Here is a 22,351-nt window from a genome sequence, read left to right as displayed (position 1 = left end):
TGCAATGTCGCATCAGCAATACCTGAGGTTTGCGGTTGGCAACCTCCATTACCAATTTTGGGCGTTACCCTTTGGTTTGACCATGGCTCCGCAAGTCTTCACCAAGGTTATGGTGGTCATGACGGCTGTGCTCCGCCGTCAAGGGGTCAGGATCCTACCATACCTGGACGACTTGTTGATCCTGGCAAATTCCCCAGAAACTCTCCTACGCCATCTGCATCTGACTATCCAGTTTCTGCAAGCCCACGGGTGGCTCATCAACTGGAAGAAATCTTCCCTGGCCCCTGCTTGGAGCATGGTGCACCTGTGGGCAGAGGCGGATTGGCCATAGGGCTTGCAGGGAAGATTCCCGGTAGGCCGACGCACCTGTGGGGCCTGTTTTGTTTGAGGACGTGATCCTTTTTATAGACATAATGAATAAGATACAAAATAATTTGCATATATGAAAATTACTTTGCCACTTAGCCTGTGATTGCAGATGATCTAGTGTATGCTCTGTCTGTCTGCTTGGCTGACATATAAGATTGAGTGAATAGTGATTGGGATACGGTTGGTGTAATGAGCAAGAAAATATATCTACCTAAAGAATTATATAGTTTCCTAAATTCTGAAGGTGTATCATATAATGTGCTCATAATATTTAATTTTATTTATTTTTAACTTCCCCCTTGATGCTGGACATGCCCACTATCTGGAAAGTCTTGGGGGGAGGGTGCTGCTGCCATGGCCCATGGCTAGACCTTACACCTCTGGTGCTGCCCATGTGGGGCCACTAGTACATATTTCTCTGACGTCCTAGTGGATGCTGGGAACTCCGTAAGGACCATGGGGAATAGCGGCTCCGCAGGAGACTGGGCACAAATAAGAAAGCTTTAGGACTACCTGGTGTGCACTGGCTCCTCCCCTATGACCCTCCTCCAGACCTCAGTTAGATCTTTGTGCCCGGCCGAGCTGGATGCACACTAGGAGGCTCTACTGAGCCTGCTAGAAAGAAAGTTTTAAATAGGTTTTTTTATTTTCAGTGAGACCTGCTGGCAACAGGCTCACTGCTACGAGGGACTGAGGGGAGAAGAAGCGAACCTACCTGCTTGCAGCTAGCTTGGGCTTCTTAGGCTACTGGACACCATTAGCTCCAGAGGGATCGAACGCAGGGCCCGACCTTGATGTCCGTTCCCGGAGCCGCGCCGCCATCCCCCTTACAGAGCCAGAAGCAAGAAGTGGTCCAGAAAATCGGCGGCAGAAGACATCAGTCTTCATCAAGGTAGCGCACAGCACTGCAGCTGTGCGCCATTGCTCCTCATGCACACCTCACACTCCGGTCACTGAAGGGTGCAGGGCGCTGGGGGGGGTCGCCCTGAGCAGCAATAAGACACCTTGGCTGGCAAATATACACCATATATAGTCCAAAGGGCTATATAGGTGTAAATTAACCCCTGCCAGATTTCCAGAAAAAGCGGGGAAAAGTCAGCCGAGAAAGGGGCGGAGCTATCTCCCTCAGCACACCGGCGCCATTTTCCCTCACCGCTCCGCTGGAAGGATCGCTCCCTGGCTCTCCCCTGCAGTCCTGCACTACAGAAAGGGTAAAGAAGAGAGGGGGGCACACTCAATTTAGGCGCAGTGTATGATATAAAAGCAGCTATAGGGGAAAACACTCTGTATAGTGATATCCCAGTATATATAGCGCTCTGGTGTGTGCTGGCATACTCTCCCTCTGTCTCTCCAAAGGGCTTTGTGGGGTCCTGTCCTCTATCAGAGCATTCCCGGTGTGTGTGCTGTGTGTCGGTATGGCTGTGTCGACATGTATGATGAGGAGAATTATGTGGAGGCGGAGCAAATGCCTGTAAATGTGATGTCACCCCCTGCGGGGTCGACACCTGAGTGGATGGACTTATGGAAGGAATTACGTGAAAGTGTTAACTCCTTACACAAAAGGTTTGACGACATGGGACAGCCGGCTACTCAGCTTGTGCCTGTCCAGGCGTCTCAAAGGCCATCAGGGGCTCTAAAACGCCCGCTACCTCAGATGGCAGATACAGACATCGACACATACCGACTCCAGTGTTCGACGACGAGGAGACTAATGTAACTTCCAATAGGGCCACCGGTTACATGATTGAGGCAATGAAAAATGTTTTACACATTACTGACATTACCCCAGGTACCACTAAAAAGGGTATTATGTTTGGTGAGAAAAAACTACCCGTAGTTTCTCTGACGTCCTAGTGGATGCTGGGAACTCCGTAAGGACCATGGGGGGGATAGCGGCTCCGCAGGAGTCTGGGCACATCTAAAGAAAGCTTTAGGACTACCTGGTGTGCACTGGCTCCTCCCCCTATGACCCTCCTCCAAGCCTCAGTTAGATCTCTGTGCCCGAACGAGAAGGGTGCACACTAGGGGCTCTCCTGAGCTTCTTGGTGAAAGTTTTAGATTAGGTTTGTTATTTTCAGTGAGACCTGCTGGCAACAGGCTCACTGCATCGAGGGACTAAGGGGAGAAGAAGCGAACTCACCTGCTTGCAGAGTGGATTGGGCTTCTTGGCTACTGGACATTAGCTCCAGAGGGACGATCACAAGTCCAGCCTGGATGGGTCCCGGAGCCGCGCCGCCGGCCCCCTTACAGAGCCAGAAGAGCGAAGAGGTCCGGAAAAAGCGGCGGCAGAAGACGTTCCTGTCTTCAATAAGGTAGCGCACAGCACCGCAGCTGTGCGCCATTGCTCTCAGCACACTTCACACTCCGGTCACTGAGGGTGCAGGGCGCTGGGGGGGGCGCCCTGAGACGCAATAAAACAAATACCTTACATGGCAAAATATACATCACATATAGCTCCTGGGCTATATGGATGCATTTAACCCCTGCCAGAACATACAGAAAAACGGAAGATAAGGCCGCCGAAAAGGGGGCGGAGCCTATCTCCTCAGCACACTGGCGCCATTTTCCCTCACAGCTCAGTTGGAGGGAAGCTCCCTGGCTCTCCCCTGCAGTCACTACACTACAGAAAGGGTTAAAAAAAGAGAGGGGGGCACTAATTAGGCGCAGTATTAAAACATACAGCAGCTATAAAGGGAAAAACACTTATATAAGGTTATCCCTGTATATATATAGCGCTCTGGTGTGTGCTGGCAAACTCTCCCTCTGTCTCCCCAAAGGGCTAGTGGGGTCCTGTCCTCTATCAGAGCATTCCCTGTGTGTGTGCTGTGTGTCGGTACGTTTGTGTCGACATGTATGAGGAGAAAAATGATGTGGAGACGGAGCAGAGTGTCTGTAATAGTGATGTCACCCCCTAGGTGGTCGACACCTGAGTGGATGTACTGTTGAAAATTACGTGACAGTGTCAGCTCTGTATAAAAGACAGTGGTTGACATGAGACAGCCGGCTACTCAGCTTGTGCCTGTCCAGACGTCTCGTAGGCCGTCAGGGGCTCTAAAGCGCCCGTTACCTCAGATGGCAGATACAGACGCCGACACGGATACTGACTCCTGTGTCGACGGTGAAGAGACAACCGTGTTTTCCAATAGGGCCACACGTTGCATGATTGAGGCAATGGAAAATGTTTACACATTTCTGATAATACGAGTACCACCAAAAAGGGGTATTATGTTTGGTGAGGAAAAACTACCTGTAGTTTTCCTGAATCTGAGAAATAAAATGAGGTGTGTGATGATGCGTGGGTTTCCCCCGATAACAACTGATAATTTCTAAAAAGTTATTGGCAGTATGCCTTTTCCCGCCAGAGGTTAGGGTGCGTTGGGAGACACCCCCTAGGGGGGATAAGGCGCTCACACGCTTGTAAGAACAAGGGCTCTACCCTCTCCTGAGATGGCCGCCCTTAAGGATCCTGCTGATAGAAAGCAGGAGGGTATCCTAAAATGTATTTACACACATACTGGTGTTATACTGCGACCAGCAATCGCCTCAGCCTGGATGTGCAGTGCTGGGTTGGCGTGGTCGGATTCCCTGACTGGAAATATTGATATCCTAGATAAGGACAGTATATTATTGCCTATAGAGCAATTAAAAGATGCATTTCTATATATGCATGATGCACAGCGGAATATTTGCCGACTGGCATCAAGTATAAGTGCGTTGTCCATTTCTGCCAGTAAAGTGGTCAGGTGATGCGGATTCCAAACGGCATTTGGAAGTATTGCCTTAAAAAAGGGGACATTTGGGGTCGGTCTTTCAGACCTGGGGGCCACGGCAACAGCTAGGATATCCACGTTTGTACCCCAGGTCGCCTCTCAAAATAAGACGATGTATTATCAGGCGCAGTCCTTGTTGGCAAGCGGACAAAAGGTTCCTCTTTTCTGCTGGTGACAGAGGGAGAGGAAAAAGGCTGCAGAGATCAGCCAGTTCCCAGGAACAGAAACCCTTTCCCGCCTCTGCCAAGCCCTCAGTATGACGCTAGGGCTTTACAAGCTCAGGCACGGTGGGGGCCCGTTCTCAATGAATTTCAGTGCGCAGTGGGCTCACTCGCAAGTAGACCCCTGGATCCTTCAGGTAATATTTCAGGGGTACAAATTGGAATTCGAGACGTATCCCCCTCGCCGTTTCCAAAAGTCGGTTTTACCGACGTCTCCCTCTGACAGGGAGGCAGTTTTGGAAGCCATTCACAAGCTGTATTCCCAGCAGGTGATAATCAAGGTACCCCTCCTGCAACAGGGAACGGGGTATTATTCCACACTATTGTGGTACCGAAGCCAGACGGCTCGGTGAGACCGATTCTAAATCTAAAATCTTTGAACACTTACATACAGAGGTTCAAATTCAAGATTGAGTCACTCAGAGCAGTGATTGCGAACCTGGAAGAAGGGGATTACATGATGTCTCGGGACATCAAGGATGCTTACCTTCATGTCAAATTTTACCCTTCTCACCAAGGGTATCTCAGGTTATGGTACAGAACTGTCACTATCAGTTCAGACGCTGCCGTAGGGATGGTCCACGGCACCCCGGGTCTTTACTAAAGTAATGACCGAAATGATGATATTCCTTCGAAGGAAGGGAATTTTAGTTATCCTTTACTTGGACGATTCCCTGATAAGGGTAAGATCCAGGGAACAGTTGGAGGTCGGTGTAGCACTATCTCAGGTAGTGTTGCGGCAGCACGATTGGATTCTCAATATTCCAAAATCGCAGCTAGTTCCGACGACTTGTCTTCTGTTCCTAGGGATGATCCTGGACACAGTCCAGAAAGAAGGTGTTTCTCCCGGAGGAGAAAGCCAGGGAGTTATCCGAGCTAGTCAGGAACCTCCTAAAACCGAGCCAAGTCTCAGTGCATCAATGCACAAGGGTTCTGGGTAAAAATGGTGGCTTCCTACGAAGCAATCCCATTCGGCAGTTTCCACGCAAGAACTTTCCAGTGGGACCTACTGGACAAATGGTCCGGGTCAGCGGATAACCCTGTCACCAAGGACAAGGGTATCCCTCCTGTGGTGGTTGCAGAGTGCTCATCTTCTAGAGGGCAGCAGATTCGGCATTCAGGACTGGGTCCTGGTGACCACGGATGCCAGCCTGCGAGGCTGGGGAGCAGTCACACAGGGAAGGAATATCCAGGGCTTATGGTCAAGCCTGGAGGCATCACTTCACATAAATATCCTGAAGCTAAGGGCCATTCACAATGCTCTAAGCTTAGCAAGACCTCTGCTTCAAGGTCAGCCGGTGTTGATCCAGTCGGACAACATTACGGCAGTCACCCACGTAAACAGACAGGGTGCCACAAGAAGCAGGAGGGCAATGGCAGAAACTGCAGGATTCTTCGCTGGGCGGAAAACCATGTGATAGCACTGTCAGCAGTATTCATTCCGGGAGTGGACAACTGGGAAGCAGTTTTCCTCAGCACGACCTCCACCCGGGAGAGTGGGGACTTCACCCAGAAGTCTTCCACATGATTATAAACCGTTGGGAAAAACTCGACAGGTATTGCGCCAGGTCAAGGGACCCTCAGGCAATAGCTGTAGACGCTCTGGTAACACCGTGGGTGTACCAATCAGTGTATGGGTTCCCTCCTCTGCCTCTCATACCCAAGGTACTGAGAATTATAAGATGGAGAGGAGTAAGCACTATATTCGTGGCTCCGGATTGGCCAAGAAGGACTTGGTAACCGGAACTTCAAGAGATGCTCACGGAGGATCCGTGGCCTCTACCTCTAAGAAGGGACCTGCTCCAGCAAGGACCCTGTCTGTTCCAAGACTTACCGCGGCTGCGTTTGACGGCATGGCGGTTGAACGCCGGATCCTGAAGGAAAAAGGCATTCCGGATGAAGTCATCCCTATCCTGATCAAAGCCAGGAAGGATGTAACCGCAAAACATTATCACCGCATTTGGCGAAAATATGTTGCGTGGTGCGAGGCCAGTAAGGCCCGACGGAGGAAATTCAACTGGGTCGATTCCTACATTTCCTGCAAACAGGAGTGTCTATGGGCCTGAAATTGGGGTCCATTAAGGTTCAAATTTCGGCTCTGTCAATTTTCTTCCAAAAAGAACTAGCTTCAGCCTCCTTTTGTGCCTTCAGTGGCACTTTGGGATCTCAATGTAGTTTTTGGGTTCCAAAAGTCACATTGGTTTGACCCACTTAAATCTGTGGAGTTAAAATATCTCACAGGAAAAGTGGTCATGCTGTTGGCTCTGGCCTGGGCCAGGCGCGTGTCAGAATTGGCGGCTTTTTCCTGTAAAAGCCCTTATCTGATTTTCCATTCGGACAGGGCGGAATTGAGGACTCGTCCTCAGTTTCTCCCTAAGGTGGTTTCAGCGTTCACCTGAACCAACCTATTGTGGTGCCTGCGGCTACTAGGGACTTGGAGGACTCCAAGTTGCTAGACGTTGTCAGGACCCGGAAAATATATGTTTCCAGGACGGCTGGAGTCAGGAAATCTGACTCGCTGTTTATCCTGTATGCACCCAACAAGCTGGGTGCTCCTGCTTCTAAGCAGACTATTGCTCGTTGGATTTGTAGTACAATTCAGCTTGCACATTCTGTGGCAGGCCTGCCACAGCCAAAAATCTGTAAATGCCCACTCCACAAGGAAGGTGGGCTCATCTTGGGCAGCTGCCCGAGGGGTCTCGGCTTTACAACTTTGCTGAGCAGCTACTTGGTCAGGAGCAAATACGTTTGTAAAATTCTACAAATTTGATACCCTGGCTGAGGAGGACCGGGAGTTCTCTCATTTGGTGCTGCAGAGTCATCCGCACTCTCCCGCCCGTTTGGGAGCTTTGGTATAATCCCCATGGTCCTTACGGAGTTCCCAGCATCCACTAGGACGTCAGAGAAAATAAGAATTTACTTACCGATAATTATATTTCTCGTAGTCCGTAGTGGATGCTGGGCGCCCATCCCAAGTGCGGATTGTCTGCAATACTGGTACATAATTGTTACCAAAAAAAAATTTGGGTTATTGCTGTAGTGAGCCATCTTTTCTAGAGGCTCCTCTATTATCATGCTGTTAACTGGGTTCAGATCACAAGTTGTACAGTGTGATTGGTGTGGCTGGTATGAGTCTTACCCGGGATTCAAAATCCTTCCTTATTGTGTACGCTCGTCCGGGCACAGTATCCTAACTGAGGCTTGGAGGAGGGTCATAGGGGGAGGAGCCAGTGCAAACCAGGTAGTCCTAAAGCTTTCTTTAGATGTGCCCAGACTCCTGCGGAGCCGCTATCCCCCCCATGGTCCTTACGGAGTTCCCAGCATCCACTACGGACTACGAGAAATAGAATTATCGGTAAGTAAATTCTTATTTTTTCCTTCATCTGAGGAATTAAATGACGTATGTGAATAAGCGTGGGCTTCCCCAGATAAGAAATTGGTAATTTCTAAACGGTTATTGTTAGCGTACCCTTTCCTGCCAGAGGATAGGGCACGTTGGGAAACACCTCCTAGGGTGGATAAAGCGCTCACACGTTTGTCAAAGAAGGTGGCACTACCGTCTCCGGATACGGACGCCCTAAAGGAACCTGCTGATAGAAAGCAGGAGGCTATCCTAAAGTGTATATACACACATACAGGTGTTATACTGCGACCAGCTATTGCCTCAGCATGAATGTATAGTGCTGCGGCTGCATGGTCAGATTCCCTGACAGAGAATATTGATACCCTGTATAGGGACAATATATTACTGACTCTAGAGCATATAAAAGATGCGCTCTTATACATGCGTGATGCACAGAGGGATATTTGCCGGCTGGCATCAAGAGTAAGTGCAATGTTCATTTCCGCCAGGCGAGGGTTATGGACTCTGCAGTGGTCAGGTGATGCCGACTCGTAAAGGCACATGGAAGTTTTGCCTTATAAAGGGGAGGAGTTATTTAGGGAAGGTCTGTCGGACCTCGTTTCCACGGCGACAGCTGCCCCCCAACAAAAGAAAGCACCGTACTATCGAGCACAGTCCTTTCGGCCCCATAAGGGCAAGCGAGCGAGAGGCGCGTCCTTTCTGCCAAAAGGCAGAGGTAAAGGAAAAAAGCTGCAGCAGACAGCCAGCTCCCAGGAGCAGAAGTCCTCCCCCGTTTCCGCCAAGTCCACAGCATGACGCTGGGGCTTCGCAGGCGGACCCAGGTACGGTGGGGGCCCGTCTCAAGAATTTCAGCACACAGTGGGCTCGCTCACAAGTGGATCTTTCAGGTAGTATCTCAGGGGTACAGACTGGAATTCGAGACGCCTCCCCCCCGGCGTTTCCTAAAATCTGCCTTACCGAAAACTCCCTCCGACAGGGAGGCAGTGTTAGAGGCTATACACAAACTGTATTCACAAAAGGTGATAATCAAGGTGCCCCTCCTTCAACAAGGAAGGGGTTACTATTCCACAATGTTTGTGGTACCAAAACCGGATGGTTCGGTGAGACCCATTTTAAATTTTAAATCCTTGAACACATATATAAAGAGGTTCAAGTTCAAGATGGAATCGCTCAGGGCGGTTATCTCAAGCCTGGAGGAAGGGGATTACATGGTATCACTGGACATCAAGGATGCTTACCTGCATGTCCCCATTTACCCTCCTCACCAGGAGTACCTCAGGTTTGTGGTACTGGACTGTCACTACCAGTTCCAGACACTGCCGTTTGGGTTATCCATGGCACCGAGGGTCTTTACCAAGGTAATGGCCGAAATGATGATACTCCTTCGAAAGAAGGGAGTTTTAATTATCCCGTACTTGGACGATCTCCTGATAAAAGTGAGGTCCAAGGAACAGTTGTTAGTGGGGGTAGCACTTTCTCATGAAGTGCTGCAACAGCATGGTTGGATTTTCAATATCCCAAAGTCACAGCTGGTTCCTACGACACGCCTTCTGTTCCTGGGGATGATTCTGGATACAGACCAGAAAAGAGTGTTTCTTCCGGAGGAGAAAGCAAAAGAGTTGTCGTCTCTAGTAAGAAGCCTCCTAAAACCAGGACAGGTGTCAGTGCATCTATGCACGAGAGTCCTGGGAAAGATGGTAGCCTCATACGAGGCAATTCCATTCGGCAGATTCCACGCAAGAACCTTCCAGTGGGACCTGTTGGACAAGTGGTCCAGATCGCATCTTCAGATGCATCAGAGGATAACCCTGTCGCCAAGGACCAGGGTGTCGCTACTGTGGTGGCTGCAGAGTGCTCATCTCCTAGAGGGCCGCAGATTCGGGATACAGGACTGGGTCCTGGTAACCACGGATGCCAGCCTTCGAGGCTGGGGGGCAGTCACACAGGGAAGAAATTTCCAGGGACTGTGGTCAAATCAGGAGATTTCTCTTCACATAAATATTCTGGAATTAAGGGCCATCTACAATGCCCTAATCCAGGCAAGACCTCTGCTTCAAAACCAGCCGGTACTGATACAATCAGACAACATCACGGCGGTCGCCCATGTAAACAGACAGGACGGCACAAGAATCAGGGGGGCAATGGCAGAAGCCACAAGGATTCTCCTATGGGCAGAGAATCACGTGTTAGCACTGACAGCAGTGTTCATCCCGGGCGTAGACAACTGGGAAGCAGACTTCCTCAGCAGACACGACCTCCACCCGGGGGAATGGGGACTTCATCCAGAAGTCTTCCAAATGATTGTAAACCGTTGGGAATGGCCAAAGGTGGACATGATGGCGTCCCGCTTCAACAATAAAACAAAAAAGATATTGCGCCAGGTCAAGGGACCCTCAGGCGATAGCAGTGGACGCTCTAGTGACACCGTGGGTGTACCAGTCGGTTTATGTGTTCCCTCCTCTGCCTCTAATTCCCAAGGTGCTGAGAATTATAAGGAGAGGAGTAAGAACGATACTCGTGGTCCCGGATTGGCCAAGAAGAGCTTGGTACCCGGAACTTCAAGAGATGCTCACAGAGGACCCATGGCCTCTACCGCTAAGGCGGGACCTGCTCCAGCAGGGACCCTGCCTGTTCCAAGACTTACCGTGGCTGCGTTTGACGGCATGGCGGTTGAACACCGGATCCTGAAGGAAAAAGGTATTCCGGAGGAAGTCATCTCTACCCTGATCAAGGCCAGGAAGGATGTAACCGCACAACATTATCACCGCATTTTGCGAAAATATGTTGCGTGGTGTGAGGCCAGGAAGGCCCCAACGGAGGAATTTCAACTGGGTCGATTTCTGCATTTCCTGCAAGCAGGAGTGACTATGGGCCTCAAATTGGGGTCCATTAAGGTCCAGATTTCGGCTCTGTCGATTTTCTTCCAGAAAGAACTGGCTTCATTGCCTGAAGTTCAGACATTTGTCAAGGGAGTGCTGCATATTCAGCCCCCTTTTGTGCCCCCAGTGGCACCTTGGGATCTCAATGTGGTCTTGGGGTTCCTGAAATCACATTGGTTTGAGCCACTTAAAACGGTGGATCTGAAATATCTCACGTGGAAAGTGGTCATGTTGTTGGCACTGGCTTCGGCCAGGCGTGTGTCAGAATTGGCGGCTTTGTCTTGTAAAAGCCCTTGTCTGATCTTCCATATGGATAGGGCAGAATTGAGGACTCGTCCCCAGTTTCTCCCGAAGGTGGTATCAGCTTTTCACTTGAACCAACCTATTGTGGTGCCTGCGGCTACTAGGGACTTGGAGGATTCCAAGTTACTGGACGTTGTCAGGGCCCTGAAAATTTATGTTTCCAGGACGGCTAGAGTCAGGAAACCTGACTCGCTATTTATCCTGTACGCACCCAACAAGCTGGGTGCTCCTGCTTCTAAGCAGACGATTGCTCGCTGGATTTGTAGCACAATTCAGTTTGCACATTCTGCGGCGGGACTGCCGCATCCTAAATCAGTGAAAGCCCATTCCACAAGGAAGGCGGGCTCATCTTGGGCGGCTGCCCGAGTGGTCTCGGCTTTACAACTTTGCCGAGCGGCTACTTGGTCCGGGTCTAATACTTTTGCAAAATTTTACAAATTTGATACCCTGGCTGAGGAGGACCTTGAGTTTGCTCATTCGGTGCTGCAGAGTCATCCGCACTCTCCCGCCCATTTGGGAGCTTTGGTATAATCCCCATGGTCCTTACGGAGTTCCCGGCATCCACTAGGACGTCAGAGAAAATAAGAATTTACTCACCGGCAATTCTATTTCTCGTAGTCCATAGTGGATGCTGGGCGCCCATCCCAAGTGCGGATTGCTGCAATACTTGTACATTAGTTATTGTTAACTAATCAGGTTATTGTTGAGAGCCATCTGTTCAGAGGCTCCACTTGTTATCATACTGTTAACTGGGTTTAATATCACAAGTTGTACGGTGTGATTGGTGTGGCCGGTATGAGTCTTACCCGGGATTCAAAATCCTTCCTTAATCGTGTCAGCTCTTCCGGGCACAGTATCCTAACTGAGGTCTGGAGGAGGTTCATAGGGGGAGGAGCCAGTGCACACCAGGTAGTCCTAAAGCTTTCTTATCTGTGCCCAGTCTCCTGCGGAGCCGCTATTTCCCATGGTTCTTTTCCAGCATCCACTTTTTTTCCAGGGATGCTTTTTGTTCCCAATCTGCTCCTGCCTGTGGGCGTTGTTGGACACTCACAACCAGCAGTTGTTTTTGTCTCAGAAGAAAGTCCTGAATCTTCAGGACAGGATTCAATGCTTCCTATCTTGTCCGCAAGTGTCGATACATTCGGCAATGCAAGTGCTAGGTCTCATGGTGTCTGCTTTCAACATGGTGGAGTATGCTCAATTCCATTCCTGCCCTCTGCAGAAGCTAATTCTTACCAAGTGGGACGACTTGCCTCACCGGATCAGGTCTCAAATGATTTCCTTGTCTCCGGAGGTCCATCTGTCACTGAGCTGGTTGCTTCAGGACCAACGATTTAGCAGGGTTCGTCCCTTCTGGATCTTCAGCTGGGTCCTTCTGACGACGGATGCCAGTCTGAGAGGTTGGGGTGCTGTGTTGGAACAACACTCCCTTCAGGGTTGGTGGATCAAGGAGTCGTCTCTTCTCCTGATAAACATTCTGGAATTGCGGGCGGTGTTCAACTCATTGAACTTGGCCCTCATTTAATACAGAACAGACCTGTTCAAGTACAGTTGGACAACGCCACCATGGTGGCGTACATCAATCATCAAGGCGGCACTCAAAGCCACATGGCATTGAGAGAAGTATCACGGATTGTTCAGTGGGTGGAACGTCATCTGTCAGCCATATCGGCAGTGTTCATTCCGGGGGTCCTAAACTGGGAAGCGGACTTTCTCATTCGTCAGGACGTACATGCCAGAGAGTGGAGCCTCCATCCAGAAGTGTTTCAACTCCTTGTGGACAAGTGGGGCCTTCCAGATGTGGACCCGTATGCATCTGGACACAATCACAAGGTTCTGGTCTTCAGAGCAAGGACAAGGGATCCTCAAGCAGCGTTCGTGGACACACTGGCAATTTCATGGAACTTTCGGCTGCCATACATGTTCCCTCCGGTGTCACTCCTGCCCAGAGTAATAAGGAAGTTCAAGAAAGAAGGAGGAATCCTGCTTCTGATCGCTCCAGCGTGGCCCAGATGGCATTGGTTCTCAGACCTTCAGGGTCTCTCGATAGAGAATCCCCTTCTACTTCCGCAGTGTCCAGATTTCCTCGTTCAGGGCCCCTGTGTATATTAGGATTTAGCCCTATTGGCTTTGACGGCGTGGCTCTTGAAGCTTCCGTCTTGAAGGCCAAAGGATTTTCTGAGGCGGTCATTCAAACCATGTTGAAGGCCCGGAAACCGACCTCTGCTCGGATTTACCATAGGGTCTGGAATTTTTACTTTGCTAGGTGTGCATCTAACAATTATGACGCTTACAAGTTTAGTACGGCCAAACTTTTGGCCCCTCTACAACAGGACCTGGACTTGGGCCTTCGTCTGGCCTCCATCAATGTTCATATTTCTGCCTTGTCGGTTTGGTTCCAGAGAAAAATTGCGACCTTACCTGATGTGCATGCGTTCACTCAGGGTGTGTTGCGGATTCAACCTCCTTATGTCCCGCCTGTGGCTCTTTGGGACCTGTCGGTGGCTCTGGAGGCGTTGCAAGGGTCTCTGTTTGAGCCTCTTGAATCTGCAGACCTTAAGTGGCTTTCCCTTAAGGTATTGTTTCTGCTGGCTATTGTCTCTGCTAGACAGGTGTCGGATTTGGGTGCCTTATCTTGTAGGTTACCTTATCTGATTTTTCACCGTGATCGGGCGGTTCTTAGAACACGTCCCGGGTATTTACTGAAGGTGGTGTCCTCTTTCCACCTTAATCAGGAAATCATGGTTCCGGCCTTTGCCTCTCCTGACTTGTCTTCCAAAGAGAGGTCTTTGGATGTGGTATGGGCTCTCTGTATCTATGTGAAGAGGACAGCTCCCATCAGGAAGTCGGATTCTCTCTTTGTTCTGTTTGTTTTCCACAAACGTGGCTGGCCAGCTCACAAGCAGACCCTGGCCAGATGGATTAGAATGGTGATTGCACATGCTTATGTACAGGCTGGCCTTCCAGCTCTTGCTACCATAAAGGACCTTTCTACTCGGTCGGTTGGACCTTCTTGGGTGGCCCGCCGTGGTGCGACCCTTGAACAATTGTGCAAGGCGGCTACATGGTCCTCAGTGAACACGTTCATAAGGTTCTATGCCTTTGATACTTCCGCCTCCGAGGCCAGGATGCTTCCTTTGGACGCCGGGTTCTTGTGCCCGCTACAGTGCGTCCCCTCCCATAAGGAACTGCTTTAGGACATCCCCAATGTCATTCCCTGTGTACCCCGCAGCAGAAAACGAGATTTATGGTAAGAACTTGTTGTTAAATCTCTTTCTGCGAGGTACACTGGGCTCCACAAGGCGCCCACCCTGATGCACTTAGCTTTTTTGGGTTGGTATGGCATTAGCCGCTGACACTTTCTCCTGTCATGAGAATGTGTTTGTGTGTGTGTGTGTGTGTGTGTGTGTGTGTGTGTGTGTGTGTGTGTGTGGCTACTAACAGTTGTCTCTTTTCCTTGCTACTGCATTGGACTGGTTAACAAAAACTGAGCTCCTGTGCACGGAGGCGGGGTTATAGAGCAGGCGGCGCTATGCTTTCTGGGAAGAAGGTCAAAGATTTGAGCCTGTTGGTGCCTCGGATCAAGATCCTATTCTGCACCCCAATGTAATTCCCTGTTGAGCCCAGTGTACCTCGCAGAAAGAGCTTTAACAACGGTAAGTTCTTACCATAAATCTCATTTGGAGTCGGGAGCCATCAGCCTCTATTATACTCCTGCTCTCCTCCTCATATCATGTCACTGTGTGTTACCAGCCTAGAGATCTGACCAGTCTCCTCCCCACACTCTGTTGTATCTCATACATCAGGAGCCATCAGCCCCTATTATACTCCTGCTCTCCCCCTCACATCATGTCACTGTGTGTTACCAGCCCAGAGATCTGACCAGTCTCCTCCCCACACTCTCTGGTGTATCTCATACATCAGGAGCCATCAGCCCCTATTATACTCCTGCTCTCCCCTCACATCATGTCACTGTGTGTTACCAGCCCAGAGATCTGACCAGTCTCCTCCCCACACTCTCTGGTGTATCTCATACATCAGGAGACATCATCCCTATTATACTCCTGCTCTCCCCTCACATCATGTCACTGTGTGTTTCCAGCCCAGAGATCTGACCAGTCTCCTCCCCACACTCTAGTGTATCTCGTACATCAGGAGACATCAGCCACCTATTATACTCCTGCTCTCCCCCTCACATCATGTCACTGTGTGTTACCAGCCCAGAGATCTGACCAGTCTCCTCCCCACACTCTCTGGTGTATCTCATACATCAGGAGACATCAGCCCCTATTATACTCCTGCTCTCCCCTCACATCATGTCACTGTGTGTTACCAGCCCAGAGATCTGACCAGTCTCCTCCCCACACTCTCTGGTGTATCTCATACATCAGGAGGCATCAGCCCCTATTATTATCCTGCACTCCCCCTCACATCATGTCACTGTGTGTCACCAGCAGCCATACTGTGTGCTAGCAGTACCTCTGCCTATAGTATTACATGCCAGGTATTCAATGAGAGTGTCTCTATTAGCACATGCCAGTCTATATATAAACCACTCTCATACGTCCTAGAGGATGCTGGGGGGGGGTCATCATAAAACCATGGGGTATAGACGGGATCCGCAGGAGACATGGGCACTTTAAGACTTTGAAAGGGTGTGAACTGGCTCCTCCCTCTATGCCCCTCCTCCAGACCCCAGTTTTAGAATTGTGCCCAGTGAGACTGGACGCACTACAGGGAGCTCTACTGAGTTTCTCTGAAAAGACTTTGTGTTAGGTTTATTATGTTCAGGGAGGCTGCTGGCAACATTCTCCCTGCTTCGTGGGACTTGGGGGAGAGACGTATGACCCACTTCCAGTGAATTCAATGGCTCTGCTTCTGGCTACAGTACACCATTAGCTCCTGAGGGTCTGATCGCTGGGTACGCCTAGATCCTCACTCCCGCATCTTGCCGTCACCCCTTTCAGAGCCAGAAGACAGGTGAGTAGCAGAAGAAAAGAAGACTTCAGCTTCACTGACGGCATTTTCTGAGGTACTGCGCAGCGGGCAGACGCTGCGCGCTGAGCTCCCACACACAGCACTACAGGGTGCAGGGCGGGGGGGGGGGGGCACCCTGGGCAGCTAAAATCATCCTCATTATTCCACTGGCAAGTGGAGACATTAGTGCCACGGCACTGTCCTAACCCCCGCCAGTATAAATATCAGAAAATGCGAGACAGAAGCACGCCATTAAGGGGGCGGAGCTTCTTCCTCAGCGCCATTTCTTCTCCGCAGGCTGCAGAGACGCTGGTCCTCCTCACACTGACAAGTACCAGGGGTACAAAACGGAGGGGAGGCAGGTCAATTGGTGCAATATATATGTGACTGTAAAAGCGCTTTAAGTCTGAGGCAATTTCTTGGTGTTTTCAGACCCGTTGATTTAGCGCTGGGTTGTGAGCCCTCTGTGTCTCTCTGACAGACTTTACTGTGGGTCTGTCCCCTATATGCCCGGTGTGTCTGTGGGTGTTTGGTGCACGTGTGTCGACATGTCTGAGGCTGAAGGCTCTTCCCAGGAGGAGGCTGTATTGGGGACACAGACTACTGCGGGGGTGACCCAGTCTGCACCGCCGACGCCGGATTGGGTAAATGTGTTGAACGCCTTGAATGCTAATGTGGCTCTTATTAGTAAGAGGTTAGATAAGTCTCAGACCCAGGCATGGAAGAAATCTGTAGAAGATATGTTATTGCAAAGTCGGGTCCCCGCAGGGTCACAAAAACGTACGTTGGCCCAGTTGGCAGACACTGATACCGACACACTCTGATTCCTGTGTCGACTATAGCGATTCCAGATTAGATCCAAAATTGGCAACTAGCATTCAATACATGATTGTGGCAGTTAAATATGTATTACATATCACTGAGGACCCGGCTGTCTCTGATAAAAGGGCCTGTATGTATAAGGAAAGGAAACCTGAAGTGACGTTTCCTCCCTCTCATGAACTGAACACTCCATTTGAAAAGTCTGGGAAGGTCCTGACAAAAAGTTTCAGATTCCCAAAAGAATTACGGTAGCTTATCCGTTTCCCTCGGCGGATAGGGAAAAGTGGGAGTCACCACCCCACTGTGGACAAGGCCTTGTCTAGGTTGACTAAAAAGGTGGCTCTTCTGCTTCCCTTAAGGATCCTGCAGATCGTAAACAAGAAACTACGTTAAAGTCCATTTATGCGACCACAGGTACGCTACTCAGACCTGTCATTGCATCTGTGTGGGTAAGTAGTGCTATCGAAAAGTGGGCAGACAACTTGTCTTCTGAAATAGATACCCTAGATAGGGATAGCATCCTCTTAACGCTGGGTTATATCAAGGACGCTGCAGCATACCTTAAGGAAGCTGCGAGAGATGTTGGTCTATTGGGATCAAAGGCCAATGCCATGGCAGTCTCAGCTAGACGAGCGTTGTGGTTTCACCAATGGAATGCTGATGCTGATTCCAAGAAAAGTATGTAGTCTCTACCATATAAAGGTAAGGCCTTATTTGGTGACAGCCTTGATGATTTGGTATCTACAGCTACCGCAGGTAAGTCATCCTTTTTGCCTTATGTTCCTCCACAACAAAAGAAAACGCATCACTATCAGATGCAGTCCTTTCGGCCCAATAAATACAGGAAGGGCCGAGGTTCTTCCTTCCTTGCTACTAGAGGAAGGGGAAGAGGTAAATGATCACCAGCCTTGTCAGGCTCCCAGGAGCAGAAGTCCTCCAAGGCATCTGCCAATTCCACCGCATGACGTTGGGGCTCCTATGCGGGAGTCCGCACTGGTGGGGGCACGTCTCGAACTCTTCAGTCAGTTTTGGGTTCGCTCAGACCTAGACCCATGGGTTTTACAAATGGTATCCCAAGGGTACAAGCTGGAGTTTTAAGACGTTTCCCTTCGCCGTTTTTTCAAATCGGCCTTACCAGCTTCTCTTCCGGACAGGGTGGTAGTTTGCGACACAATACAAAAGTTGTGTCAAAATCAAGTTATCGTCAGGGTTCCCCAGTCACAACAGGGAGAAGGTGTTTATTCGAGCCTGTTTGTGGTCCCGAAGCCGGACGGCTCGGTCAGACCAATCCTAAACCTGAAATCCCTAAATTTCTACCTAAAGAAATTCGAATTCAAGATGGAGTCTCTCGGAGCAGTGATCTCCAGTCTGGATGAAGGGGATTTTATGATGTCGGTGGACATAAAGGATGCCTACTTACATGTTCCCATTTATCCTCCGCATCAGGTTTACCTGAGGTTTGCAATTCAGGATTGTCATTACCAATTTCAAACGTTGCCGTTTGGTCTGTCCACGGCTCCAAGGATTTTCACCAAAGTGATGGCGGAGATGATGGTTCTCCTTCGCAAGCAAGGACCCATACTTGGACGATCTCCTGATAAAGGCGAGATCCAGGAACCAGTTGGTGCAAAACGTTGCACTCTCCGTGACGGTTCTTCAGCAACATGGTTGGCCCCTAAACTTGCCAAAATCGCAGTTGATTCAGACGATACGGTTGTCGTTTTTGGGAATGATATTGGACACAGAACTACAGAGAGTCTTTCTTCAGTGGACAAGGCTCTGGAACTTCAGAGTCTGGGCAAACAAATTCTGAAACCAGCAAGAGTGTCAATCCATCAATGCATTTGGTTGCTGGGGAAGATGGTTGTGGCCTACGAGGCCATTCAGTTTGGCAGGTTCCATGCCAGAGTATTCCAGTGGGACCTGTTGGACAAGTGTTCCGGGTCCCACCTACACATACACCGGAGGATAATCCTGTCTTCCAAGACCAGGGTATAAATCCTGTGATGGCTGCACAGCTCTCACCTCATAGAGGGGCGCAGGTTCAGGATACAGGACTGGATCCTGCTGACCACGGATGCAAGCCTCCGAGGCTGGGGGGGGGTCAGTCACAATGGGAGAAAACTTCCATGGAAGATGGTCAAGTCAGGAAACTTGTCTCCACATAAATGTTCTGGCGTTGAGGGCCATTTACAACGGCCTTCTGCAAGCGGAACATCTTCGAGATCTGCCTGTACTGATCCAGTCGGACAATGTAACAGCAGTAGCGTACATAAACCGTCAGGGCGGAACGAAAATCAGAGCGGCAATGGCAGAAGCCACAAGGATTTTCCGCTGGGCGGAAAAGCATACAAGCGCTCTGTCAGCGATCTTCATTCCAGCAGTGGACAACTGGGAAGCAGACTTCCTCAGCAGACACGGTCTCCATCAAGGAGAGTGGGGCCTCCACCAAGAAGTCTTCACAGAGGTGACAAGTCGTTGGGGAGTTCCTCAAGTAGACATGAGGGCATCTTGTCTCAACAAGAAGCTTCAGAGATATTGTTCCAGGTCAAGGGACCCTCAAGCAATTGCAGTGGATGCACTGGTGACACCGTGGGTGTTTCAATCGGTGTATGTATTTCCTCCACTTCCTCTCATTCCAGAGGTTCTAAAGATCATAAGAAGAACAAAGATCCGGCCGATCCTCATTGTCCCAGATTGGCCAAGGAGGGCTTGATATCCAGATCTTCAGGAATTACTCATAGGAGATCCCTGGCCTCTTCCTCTGCGCGAGGACCTGTTACAACAGGGGCCGTGCGTGTATCAGGACTTACCACAGCTACGTTCAACGGCATGGCGGTTGAGCGCAAAATCCTAGACCGTAAGTGTATTCCCAGTGAAGTCATTCCCACAATTATTCAGGCCAGAAAAGGGGTAACGTCTAAACATTACCACCGTATTTGGAGAAAATATGTTTCTTGGTGTGAATCCAAGGGGGCTCCTACGGAAGAGTTTCGGCTAGGATGTTTTCTCCATTTTCTACAAGCAGGTGTGGATGCGGGCCTAAAATTGGGCTCAATTAAGGTACAGATTTCAACCTTATCGGTTTTCTTTCAGAAACAATTGGCCTCCCTTCCAGAAGTTCAGACTTTCGGGAAAGGCGTGTTGCACATCCAACCTCCATTTGTGCCTCCAGTTGCACCATGGGATCTTAATGTGGTGTTGCAGTTCCTTCAATCACATTGGTTTGAACCTTTACGGACGATGGAGTTGAAATTCATCACCTGGAAAGTGGTCATCCTGTTGGCCTTGGCATCTGCAAGGCGGGTGTCTGAGTTAGCGGCCTTGTCTCACAAGAGCCCTTATTTGATCTTCCATGAAGATAGAGCTGAATTGAGGACACCTCAACAATTTCTACCGAAGGTGGTTTCCTCTTTCCACATGAAACAACCTATTGTGGTGCATGTGGCTACTGACGCTTTCGCTGAGTCAAAATCTCTGGATGTGGTTAGAGGTTTGAAGATTTATGTCTCCAGAACGGCTCAGATTAGGAAAACAGAGGCTCTGTTTGTCGTGTATGCTCCCAACAAGGTTGGGTGTCCTGCTTCCAAGCAGATCATTGCACGCTGGATCTGTAACACGATTCAGCATGCTCAGTCCACGGCTGGATTGCCGTTACCGGAATCGGTGAAGGCCCATTCTACTAGAAAGGTGGGCTCATCCTGGGCGGCCTCGGCATTGCAACTTTGCCGAGCAGCTACTTGGTTGGGGTCAAACACATTAGCAAAGTTCTACAGTTTGACACCTTAGCCAATGAAGACCTTAAGTTTGGTCAGTCGGTGCTGCAGAGTCATCCGCACTCTCCCGCCCGTTCTAGAGCTTTGGTATAACCCCGTGGTTCTATGATGACCCCAGCATCCTCTAGGACGTATGAGAAAATAGGATTTTAATACCTACCGGTAAATCCTTTTCTCTTAGTCCGTAGAGGATGCTGGGCGCCCGTCCCAGTGTGTACTGTATCTGCAGTTATTAGTTGTGGTTACACACACGTTGTGTTATGTTTATTGTCAGCATGTTGCTGCTATTATTCATGCCGTAGGCTTGTGTTCTGTTGAATGCCATGTTCTGCAGCATTCTTGAGGTGTGAGCTGGTTAGAATCTCGCCTTAGTTTAACAATAATTCCTTTCCTCGAAATGTCCGTCTTCCTGGGCACAGTTCCTATAACTGGAGTCTGGAGGAGCGGCATAGAGGGAGGAGCCAGTTAACACCCTTTCAAAGTCTTGAAGTGCCCATGTCTCCTGCGGATCCCGTCTATACCCCATGGTTCTATGATGACCCCAGCATCCTCTACGGACTAAGAGAAAAGGATTTACCGGTAGGTATTAAAATCCTATTTTCTCTAACATCCACAAGGGATACTGGGGACTTTGTAAGATGGGGTATAGAGGGGGTCCAAAGGAGCCGGTGTACTTTAGATTTCTTCCACTGGGTTTGCTTTCTTCCTCCCCTCTATGACCCCTCCTGCAGCCAGTTTAGAACAGTGTGCCCTCAGGAGAGGATGCCACTCTGGAGCTCCAGAAGATTTTCTTCAGTTTATTTTAAACGTTGTTATTGTCGGTATACTGTTTGGGCAACAGTATAACAGTATACTGAGGGAGTTGGGGGGGGGGGGCGGTTACCGGTCTCTTCAGGCGTCAGCCGCTTCCCCGCTGCAGGACCACCGTCCTGAGAGGTTGTTGGTACCGCAGGGCATTGTGCATTAGCAAATGCAATCGCAGCACGCCGCACACACCTAGCAATGCCGGGAGGTGAGAAGAGTGGTGAGTACAAACCAGGGGACCCACAAGGGGGTCCCCCGGCTCTTGGTGCGGCGCGATTACAGGGGAGGCATACGGATGCTCTACGGGGGGATCCGCTATAGCCCCCTGTGTACACTGGCAGCGGTAGTGGAAACAGGCATTCATGTTACGTTTTACACCTGTTAGGAGACATTGCCAGTATAAATAAATGTATAGCTCCGGCGCCATTACAGGGGGCGGAGCTTCCTCAGAGCGAGACCAGTGGCGTTTTGGCTCTTTCCTCTGCTTACAGCTGCAGCAGCAAGGACACACAGCCCCTCCAGACACTCAGGATACACAGGAAACTGGTACAGCGGTGTAAATAAGGGGGAGGGACGCTATTATACACACTATAGTGTCCTGAAAAAGGACAAGACTCTGGGATATATTTACTAAGATCCCGATTTTGACCGAGATGGTGTTTTTTCTTCAAAGTGTCATCTCAAGAATTTACTAAACTCAAATCACGGCAGTGATGAGGGCATTCGTATTTTTTGGGAAGTTGTAGTTTAAAAATACGAATGAATACACCATCGGTCAAATACACCATCGGTCAAATACACCTGCAATTTGGTAGAACTCGTCATTTACTAAAAAGTGTAATTCACAAACACTGCCAACAATAGCCAAACACTGCCGTGAAAAAATACAAATCGTAAGAAAGTGCTAAAATAAAACAGACCTGCTTTTTTTTTACCGTGTTCTGATATGCATGCACCGATCCATGAGATCCGTGCATGTTTATCAGTGGGAAGGGATGGGAAAGTGTTAATTTTTAAGAAAAAAAATGCGTGGGGTCCCCTCTCCTAAGCCAAACCAACCTCGGGC

General features: G+C 49.7%; 1 protein-coding gene across 1 annotated transcript in view; it reads left to right on the top strand.

Moving 5' to 3' along the window:
* The first annotated feature begins 16,431 nt into the window (after positions 1-16,431).
* Positions 16,432-22,351, top strand: part of LOC134984706 (zinc finger protein 585A-like) — a 119,207-nt gene continuing 113,287 nt past the window's right edge. Inside the window, exon 1 of the mRNA XM_063950223.1 lies at positions 16,432-16,663. Within this exon, the coding sequence (XP_063806293.1) occupies positions 16,432-16,663 (232 nt within the window). The remainder of the gene's footprint in view (positions 16,664-22,351) is intronic.

The sequence above is a fragment of the Pseudophryne corroboree genome, assembly GCF_028390025.1.
Source record: "Pseudophryne corroboree isolate aPseCor3 chromosome 3 unlocalized genomic scaffold, aPseCor3.hap2 SUPER_3_unloc_75, whole genome shotgun sequence".
In the NCBI taxonomy this organism is placed as follows: Eukaryota; Metazoa; Chordata; class Amphibia; order Anura; family Myobatrachidae; genus Pseudophryne; species Pseudophryne corroboree.
This window is presented reverse-complemented; position numbering and strand designations above follow the sequence as displayed.